Genomic DNA, 10,390 nt, shown 5'->3' on the forward strand with positions numbered 1-10,390 from the left:
TATCCATTCTAACTTCACTCCTGAGGCACAATGATGTTCCAACCATGATCCAGGTCCTCTGTTACAGGAACGGAGCAATCTCATCCAGGGAATTTGTCCACTAATGCAGTCTCTTACTCGTGGCAAACATTTGTATTGTTTACATTTTAAATATGTTTTTGTTGCACTATGTTACTTTTTACCCCTATCAGGACTCTAAGCCTGTATCATCTGGCAGGGGGACTAACAATGGAAATCAGTCTTGTGACTGCAATTGTCGTGCATTTAATTTTTTTTTTAATGTTCATTAATGTACACCTGTCCCCTATCAAACAAATAAAATTAATTGAATTGAATTTATTTTAAGACAGCCACTGAGTTCCAAAAAAAGAGATGCCAAAATAATATGAATAGCCCTATAGGTAGATTTAGAAAAAGACTTTGCTTTATTGTCATGGTATGATCCTGTACAACCAACACAGAATAGAGGCGCTTGTGGTAAAAAGTCAACTTTATGATCCTTTCCCCTTGCTCATACTGAAAGACACTGTCAAGCAGACCTGAAACCCAGTTATAATTACAGAAACTTTATACAAGCCAAGTCAGGAGACAGTACATACTCATCGTAATGTTTGTGTCCATATTTACACATCTCATTTACACAAACTGCACCTTTAACATGTTTGACTACAGGTGTAGATGGCGAAACGGCTGAGTCAAGTTGAAATACATCGTACAGGTGACCTACAGGTGACCAGTGCCTTACAAACAGCAGCATGATTAATGGAAGTTGTTGGTTTTAGATTATTGCATAATATGTATGTGTGTATATATATATATATACATACATACATATCTATATCTATATATCTATATATATATAAAATAGTGTAGATACCAACTTGTCTACACTCACAGACAGATCGCAGATGTACCCATGTAAATTAAAATAGACCTAAAAGGCAGGACTCTCTCTGTGGGGGTGACCGGGGCTGCTGCAGGCAGTGTGTCAGTACTCCTCTCCTGGAAATGCATCTCTGCAAAACCACGGGACTCACACAGTGTCAAAACAGAGGGATGAGGCGGGTACACTACAAGCTGGTCCCCCGGGTCTGCTCACTTAATGCAGTCCAGCTGTTCAGTAGAGTCCTACCGGTAGAGAAGAGAATTATGTTTCATGTCAGCACATTAAAACTTAATCTGGTCTTAATACCTACCTAAAAACAAACAAAATTGCTTACTCATAAATCAGATATGATAAGAGTATCCAAATAGGAGCCATTTTCAAACCATGATAAGTACTGAAATTCACACTGAAAAAGCCCTGTGTTGCTACTAAAGGTTGCAGTGGAAATGCTGGCATGTACAGCGAGACTCACCCTCCTGCTAAACCCTGCGCTCCCCTGCTCAGGCTCCCGAAAGCCTCTATATCCTCCCTGCCTCTCTCAGCTTGGCCACCAAGTCGTCCACCGTCTCCACCTTCACGCCTGCCTGTCTCTGTGGGGGCTCGTCCACTCTCAGCACCTCCACCCGCGACGTCAGGTCCACCCCCAGGTCTGCAGGCTTCACCTTGGCGATCTTCTTCTTCTTCGCTTTCTGAAAGGAAGGAAAATGGAGAAGGGTATGGTATGCATTTTGTAATGATTCATTCATGTTTAGCATTTTTATTGTGCATTTTATTGGCTTTTAGTAGTGTTATTGTTTACCAGGGCTGGGACGATATGCCTATCTCTCGATTCGATTCCCTCGAAACCCTCTCTGAGACATGCGTGTGAATTAAGGCTACACAAATAAACTTGATTTGTATTATGATTCATAAATTATTGTGATCTACAACCACTGTATTGTGATTTGACATTACAATTTATTGCCTTTTTCGTTTTGCTTTTTTTTAAACACTACAAGACCAATGGGCAAAAGTTGAATCATACACTTTTAAAGACTGTATATGAGTCATATTTCCAAAAACAGTGCACATCACGTCAGTCTTTGAGATTTATTGCATATATATATATATAGCCTACATATACACACATACACACATACGCACATATAACAGTGAAATGTTTTGTGGTGTAGGGGTCAATACCTTTCATGCCCTACTGAGAAACCTGACCTATAAGTTTATTTGTCGTCTGAATGTTTCTCAGAATATCATAATCTTGCTTCTGACTCAGCCCAGTCTTAGTGCAATTAAGTATCACTCCAGCACTTGGGCTCATTGGTACAGGCTCTTATTGTAGTATTTTTTGATGTGCTGATGTTAATTGTTTAATTGTTTGATGTTGTATTGTTGTTGTTTTTTACTGTGTGTTTTTATTGGACCTTGTGTCTGCTAATAAAGATTGATTGATTGATTGATTGATTGATTGATATACATATATATATATCACTAATATGAGGTTGCACTTTGCAGTATATTAATTATATATATATTTTTTAATTATCATATAAAAAAGGCCTAGATTAGATCAATCCAGGATCTTTTTCTTCCAGAGTTTCAAGTTGTGAATACAACTGCAACTTCCTGCTTTTTTTATGTTCCTAATCCCAAATCCATACCATGATATTGGGCAGGGTGGCATATCTGGGGGTGTTGAGTCGAAGGTCTGCGGTCAACACTGCTGGCGTGTTGATCCTGATTGTCTCCAGGCCGCCGTCAATCTCCCTCACCACTTTCATCTTGTCTCCTTCCAGTGTCACCTCAGATGCAAAGGTGCCCTGCAATAAGAATATCAGTCAAGATGCAGTAACAATAAAACAGTCCATCTGGAATAGACAGGCTAAATGTTCTCCCTCACCATTTCTCACAATAGCGTACCGCAAGGATGAAGTACTTTTGTCGGCCAACCCAGAAGTCAGTGCACTTGCGGTTCCCTCGTCCCAAAGTCAATGGGATTTTTGTATGGGGATTTCAGTTAAATGCCTGAAATAAAGTCTGTGGTTAACAAAAGTTTATGAAATGGCGAACTTCATGTTCAGCAAGATGATCTTCACAAATGAGGACCACTTGTATGACTTTTGAAGCGTTTTCTGAAAATCGTGATTAAAAAGAAATCACATTTATGCTTCAAAAGTCTTAAAAGTGATCTTCACTTGTGTAGATTATCTTGCTGAATTAAGTTTGCCGTTTCATCAACTTTTGTTAAAGTCGACGTGAACCGGAACGGAATGCACTAGCGCGAGCGTCGGACACTGAAAACGAATTGAGAGGCGGACCATATACGTGTCGATGATTTGATTTGACAATTCTGAGGACTGGCTTTGGCATTGGCCAATCCTGGCGTGTTCCACCCCCAAATCGAGTGGGATTCAGCCTGTTGTCATGCTACGCGAGTGGGATCCGCAGAGTACCAGGCAGCCAGCTGCTTCGTGCGGAGCGAGCGGACAATCCGATGCATAGGTGCTGCCCGCCTGCCTGGAATCTCCAAGGGGCGACCCCTGACTACCACGCTCTCATGCGCGTGCCATTCACGCTATTTCTATAAATACGATATTCCTGGAATGCGCGTTTTAACGAGCCAGTTACATTTCTTTGCATTCTTAGAGATTATAGTTTTTGTTTTTTGTTCATGTTTCATGCAAGGAATTCTACCAGATGACAGGCACTAGGCGCCATTTTCTACTTCATTTGGAAGAGAGAATTATCCTGAAATGAAGATTTCATTGACAGCTGCATGTCGTGATATGATTGGTTGAAATGGGGTAGAAATTTGATAGTACTAGGTGACGTCAGCAAACTGTAGATTGCTGTTATCAATGAAATCTTGAAAAATTTACTTTTGATGTGAAAAAGTGTGAAAAACTAAAATTGTGATTTTTTTTTTGCATACATTATTAAATAGGTGCACTGCATACCCAGGTATTTGAACTAAAAGAAAAGATAAGTCATTTTTGGGTTCAGCTCGACTTTAACCACAGACCTTATTTCAGGCATTTAGCCCATTGATACCTGATGCAGCATTTGTGTGTGTATCCCTTTAAGACCACGGACCGCGTTGACGCGGTTCGAGGTATTAAAGGAATACACACACAAATGTGGGATATACACATAAATGCTGCATCAGGTATCAATGGGTTAACTGAAATCCCCAAATAAAAATCCCATTGGCTGAGACGAGGGAACCGGAAGTGCTAACATCCCATTGGCTGAGACGAGGGAACCGGAAGTGCTAACATCCCATTGGCTGAGACGAGGGAACCGGAAGTGCTAACATCCGTGTCTTTAGGACTCATTCCTGCGGTACTCTATATGAGGAGACAGAAAAATAGTATGAGGTTATTTGAGGTCATGAGGCCGTCAAAATGCCTCATCTGCTGGTTGGACCAGGTGACGACAATCTGAATTGTAGTCTCAGTTTAAGAATATAAATCCATGGCACAGAAAGGACTCATCCTAACACATGAGAAAGTAGGCATTCCATAACCAGAAGTGGCAGTAAACTTGTAAATATGCTGCTTAGCTTGCCAATTTTGTGCTCCAACATTGGAATGTAATCAAGTTATTTTCAGTCAAAGTGCCCCATCTGTTGGCTGTCCAGTGTAATTACTTCCCAACTGCCTAAGCAGCAGCAGCCTTTGACCTGCTGCCTGAATGTGCGGACTGTGGCTCTGACTGACTCAAACCAGTCTCCCCCAACCTTGATAAGGGTCTCTGGACAGGGTCTCTGGACAGGGTCTCTGGACAGGGGCATAGCCTTAAATCAACACTGCTATGTCATACATTTGACTGTAACAGTCTTGTAAAGACAGTCAGTAAACACTTAATCCTAGCCATATTTATAAATCTTAGATAAGAATAAGGTCAACACTGGCTGTGCCTATTTTTGGGACAGGTTGGAAGCTCATTCAAGGACCAAATAAAAGTTCAAACTGACCTGAGGCCAGTCTAGTAAGGCTGCGGTCATCTGGCCAGTCTGATTGCAGTCATCATCAATGGCCTGTGGACAACCATGATAGAATAGCACTGTGTTATGGTAGACCATTTTAATGTGGATATTGGCCGATATTGATCCAGGGTGAAATTGCCTCTAACCTGTTTGCCGAGGATGACGAGTTGCGCCTCCTCCTTCTTGGCCAGAGCAGCCATGATCTTGGAGACCTGCAGGGGGCCCAATGTGTCGTAGTCCTTCCCAGACACTTCCACGTGGATGCCACGGTCTGCCCCCATGGCCAGGGCCGTGCGGATGGTCTCCTGCATGGAGGTCACATAAGGCCTATAAGGGCAAAAGACTTGGAATTTGGATAACAATTTTACAGACACTTGTGGGGACAGGGGGGAACTGTGACTCCACAATGAAACGTGGGAGTAAACGTGGTTAACTAATCTGTTGTTGTTTTTTCAGAACCTGATTCTCAAATAAAAATAGTCGTCATGTAATATTAAAACTGTGTGTAGCCGGCTAACATGAGTGCTTCCTGAGACTGTTTCATTCTGGCTCTCCCGTATAGGCTACCAAACGTGACTCTGGAATGAAATGCAGTCGTCAATTTAGCGGAGGTAAATTGACAGCCTAACGTCGGGCGAATCAATCAATGAATCAATCGCTCGCACTTGTTGCCGACACTCGTATGATACAGTATATATGAGGAGATAATAGTTTTCATGTGTGTTTTGGTGCGCAGCTGGCTAACACGAGTGCTTTGTGAGACTGTTTCATTCCAGCTCTCCCGGATAGGCTACCAAACATGACTCACTCATTGGTAATAGAAACACTTTGTGAACATTTATTTTCCGGCCAAACTTACAGATAGGACCTTTAAAGTTTAAATGGAGTGTCTAGCTTGAAGTATGAAGGAGCAGTTAAAGTTAAAAGAGGGCATGGTTTCACATTGAACTGCTGTTTAAAACGAACGGCAGTTGCGCCCAGAAGCTGTAGAAGCCGTTTGTTTACAAACAACCTGATCTCGTATTGGCTTTACCCCGTGTTCTACTGCCTACCAACTGACGAAAGCAGCAGCACACACCCAACAGTTGCTCTCCTGCCTTGCCCTTATGTAATGTAAGGTCGCTTTCACATATAAGCTGTTTGGTCCACTTTAACCGCGCCAGAGTTCATTTTCTCAGATAGTGCGCTTCGTTTGGGGTGGTGTGAAAGCGCAAACGAACTCTGTTGCGGAACAAACAAGCGAACTCTGGTCCGCTTGAAAACGTGGGTCTCGGTTTGTTTGCAAGTGAACTGTAGCGCGGTTCGTTTGTGGTGTGAAAGCAAACCGAACCAAACACAAGAGCAAATATAGGAAAGGCAGTGCATCATGAGTAGAAGGCAGTAGAAGGAAGCAAAACAAACACTGCGGCTCCACCACGCTGCCTCGCTCATCTCCTCTGCAGAATGATGTTGAACCCAACAGCTCGCTGCCTCATCTGCTGCTCATATTGGGTGCATTCTTGTAGAATATTTATTTGATACTAACACCAAAGTAAAACCAGAAATCCCAAGATTGCATAAAGGTGATGTTTCTCTATGGGTTGTGTTTGGTGGATTCACTTGTGTTGTTCAGTCAGCCCTCAGCAGGCAAGGAGGCAGAAGAGGAGAGATTTGCCCTCTATATTCTGTCCAATAGACGAGTGACTGTTTCGACCACGTGACATTGTTCAGAAAGTTTGGTGCTTGGGAAAATTGCTGTGTGAAAGCGAACCAGACCAAATGAAAAATGAAACAATGTTGCAACTTCACCTCCCGAATCGCACCGAGTCCACCAGCTTATATGTGAAAGCAGCCTAATGTTATAGGCTATTCAAATAGCATCCACAACCTATGAATCAGAATCAGAAGAAGCTTTATTGGCCAAGTATAAAAATACACATCCAAGGAATTGGGCTCCGGTTAACTTTGCTCTCAATGTACACACATACAGAAAAAAGAAAGGTATACACAAAGTATATAAAGCGCAGGGCTCCAGAGTGTGTGTATTTACACACATTTTCCCACCTTAAAAATCTGCCAGTGCGTATAAATATTTTCATAACAGGCACTGGTGCACCTTGGAATTTGTAGCGTCTTTCTCTCTCTCTCACCCTGCTCTTGTGCCACAGCGTGCGGCGCTGTCAATTTAAATCTCTCACATAGAAAGACAGGGGAAATGCAAAAATAAAACGTTTTCAATTGCTTCTGAGTGCTTTAGACTTGGGCAGAATCGTTTTACTTTGAAAATCCGACTGGAAGTCTTATCGTTAGTACAACACAGGACAGTCTGCAGCCAGCCATCCAGATTACTGGTGTGACCGGCCGGCCAGACTCACTCGTACCGGAATCGGAGTCACAATGGAATTAAAATGTGTCAGATGGTGGTTTTGAACACGGGAGACAAAGCTACGGCTTCAGCAGACGACTTCTGACTAACGTTAGGTTGGCTGAAATGACAATGACATGACACAATGACACAATGACTAAATAAATGGTTAGTGATAATTCAATGACAATAGCCAATAAGCTGCATTGAGTCATTCTGGTAAGAAATTCATAGTGCATCATGCGAACGGTAGATTCATCATTGTGTCCTTAAATGTGCTCCTAGCTTTTTCAACTTAGGAGCATAATGTAAGGTGATAATCACATCACAGACACCCAGTTCATAAATACTGCAATACTTAAAATACAAAGGCTTCCATCAGTGGGCCATAGGCTCAATCCCCACTGTGTTAACTCAGTTAGTGATAGTGACTTTAACAGACATTTATTGACATGAAAATCTTTGAGCGTATCATTTAATAATTTGCCAATATGTATACCAAATCACAAAGAAGGTAACGCTTAAAATGTATTATTGCGGTGCCAAAAGGCGTGGTGAAAAATGTGGGTGCACCTAAATGATGTGCTGGTAAGGTGCACCGGTGCACCTAGTGTAAAAAGTTAGTCTGGAGCCCTGATGTGTGTATTTTAAATACGTATATATGAAGGAATGTGAATTGACAGTAACTACAATGAGTGTGGTGTAAAGTGTGTATTTGAAAAACGTAGACAATACGTAGAAAATAAGCATGTAGCTTAGCAATTGTCAACGAACGGGAAAGTCTAAGTAAAACTAGTTCTCCAAATTGAAAGTTGTCCCCAAAACCCAAAATGATTAGTCTACCTTCTAACACATTGCCCCAGAAGTACCCGAGGACATCGGTAATAAGGCACCGGTGCACGGCCCGGTCCCATCACACGCACCTGTACTTGCTGCGGCCCACAGCTGACAGCCACCACCTCCTTAATAAGCTTCTTCTCCTTCATCCTGACTGCCTCCTCCATGGCGATCTCACAGAAGGGGTTCATTGAGTGTTTCACACCATCCGTCACCACGCCGCTGTGGTCCGTCTTCACGCGAATCTGAGGAGGAAGAAGACAGCGGGACAAAGTCACTATAGTCTGTGCAAGTCGACAAAATGGCCCAGATAGCCCAGATTCCCAGACGAAATGTCGGGCGAGATCACAGAGGCTGCTGCACACAGGCAGCAAGCCAACACAGTGTGTAAAGTTGAAAGTCTAGACAGACATCTACGTAAGGCAACAGGAGGTTTTTTAGCTTTGTACGGCAATGAGATATGTGGGTGAGCTATCTCATGTCTTTGTGATCTTATTACTCTGTGCTGCTATATTATTGTTGTGCTGTGGGCAAGATTTTTCTTAAACTTGTAATCTGGAAACTAGGTCTGGTTTTGAAGCTAGCTGTTTTATGGGACCATAACTGTACTCCATAATGCTGCAGGTATGCTCTCACATCTGGAGATGTATTCTAGCAATAAGCGCGAGCAACATCACTGAGGAGCCCAATGCTGAGAATCCCCAAAAAGAAGTCTATAAAGGAAACGGTCAGAGAACGTTTCCAATATGACACATATATTGTGTTATATAGTTACAGTGCAGAAATGCAGATATTCAAGCCCTGCCACTGCACAGATCCTGTTGGGGGCAGCTGAAGCAGGAGAGTTCTTGCTGTGACACATGTAATAACAGCTGCTGGTCACGAAGTTGTACTTCTAATCATCAATGTTTCCGTCTAGAGATTGACAGGAGTGAGATGAGACTGACAATAATGTTATTGGCTGTGTTGAAGGTGGAGAGTCTTGTTCTGGCCTCCCTAATCAAATATACAAATAAAACGGCATTTTACTCACAATTTAGATGGGGTGTTACCCTGCTAGCCGGGCGCTCCTCGCTCATACTGTATGAGCGCCCGGCTAGCAGGGTAACGTGGGGTCATACCCTAAAGTCGTGGCACTGCAGGGTGTGTATTTACTGTAATATGGTGTAATATTTTCACGCACAAATCAACTAGCGTTAACTGCTGGCATTCACTATGGTTCACCTTCTGCAATGTCGACGTTTGGGAGTTTAACGTTAGTTACAATCAATTGCTACAGCTGTCAATATGCGGTCTGGTCAGTAAATGTGGCAGCTCCAGTTCCATAGCCAACTGCCGTTAGCAAGCTAACGTTAGCTAGCTAGCAGAACACAAGTCAAGAGGAAGAGCAAAGCGATGTTATTTATGTTACCATGTCTAGCGTTATGTCAAGTGAATCGTTTTCCATTACCTTGACTGCGTAGTCAATAACACGTTTAACTCCAACAAGAACACGGCCTGACATCGTAGCTGAATGTTTGCTTCAAGGTTTGATAGCTACACGGTCACCGCAATGAACCTTCACGGAGGCGAAGTCGGAATTATTTGAGGGTGACACCAGACAGGGGCGTATCTAAGGGGACCGCCTATCTTTACAGCCAATGAAAAGCTGTTAAAGTTGACGTCGTGGTTAACCTCGCGAGCCTGGCCTCCGTTCACAAGTGATGTCACCCTGCCTGCTTCCGGCCTAGAGCCCGCCCTAGACAGGAAACAATAGCGGAAATAGCTCGTTAACTTGACAATTAGACACAACGAATCAGAAAATAAAACGGCAAACAACAAAACAAAAGATAGACGTACCCATAGACTGTATATAATATCGACGTACCGAACGAAGTTCTTGTAGAAACATTGCGGATTCACAATCTCACATATTTTAAGCCAATACAGAAGCTTTACTTTTCAAACAAATGGCCAGTTGATGGAATAGTTATAACGCTAGCTTGAAGCATCTCTGCTGCCTGTGCTGGAAAAGACCGGACATTGATCATACGATTTCACATGGCGAGTACTCCATTGTCTCAAGCTAACGGCAACAAAGACGTTTTTTGGCGCACTTATTTCCGGTGTTGTTTCCAGCATATGGTTTCCAGTTCCTTGGTGTACGCCTTTTATCTATGTCGTAAACAAAACCCGGTCCCTTCCAAAGAAACGTTCCGTTGTATGTGGGGTAAAGTTCACGGCACGCAGCAATTCGACTTGTAATTGTATGTCAACTCTGTGATTCACACCACACCAAACCAAACCAAACTCATGTTTAGCTATGTTAGCTTTGATCTGCATAATAATAATGGAAATTATC

The 10,390-nt window shown here is 42.7% G+C and overlaps 1 protein-coding gene across 1 annotated transcript; it reads right to left on the bottom strand.

The window, feature by feature from the left end:
* Positions 1–442: 442 nt before the first annotated feature.
* Positions 443–9,624, bottom strand: etfb (electron transfer flavoprotein subunit beta). Its single transcript, XM_083661338.1, has 7 exons — positions 9,500–9,624; positions 8,136–8,294; positions 5,015–5,173; positions 4,857–4,919; positions 2,542–2,700; positions 1,359–1,575; positions 443–1,128 (listed from the first exon to the last, which is right to left on the bottom strand). The coding sequence occupies exons 1-6, from the start codon at positions 9,551–9,553 to the stop codon at positions 1,405–1,407; spliced, it is 765 nt and encodes a 254-aa protein (XP_083517464.1). The 5' UTR covers positions 9,554–9,624; the 3' UTR covers positions 443–1,128; positions 1,359–1,404.
* Positions 9,625–10,390: the final 766 nt, after the last annotated feature.

This window comes from Poromitra crassiceps, assembly GCF_964638095.1.
Source record: "Poromitra crassiceps genome assembly, chromosome: 26".
In the NCBI taxonomy this organism is placed as follows: domain Eukaryota; kingdom Metazoa; phylum Chordata; class Actinopteri; order Beryciformes; family Melamphaidae; genus Poromitra; species Poromitra crassiceps.

Coding starts and splice junctions, on each gene's coding strand:
- etfb (XM_083661338.1), bottom strand. CDS start 9,553: ATGTCAGGCCGTGTTCTTGTTGGAGTTAAACGTGTTATTGACTACGCA. Junction 8,295..9,499: donor TTATTGACTACGCAGTCAAG/GTAATGGAAAAC, acceptor CTTCCTCCTCAG/ATTCGCGTGAAGACGGACCA. Junction 5,174..8,135: donor GTGGGCCGCAGCAAGTACAG/GTGCGTGTGATG, acceptor ACCTCCATGCAG/GAGACCATCCGCACGGCCCT.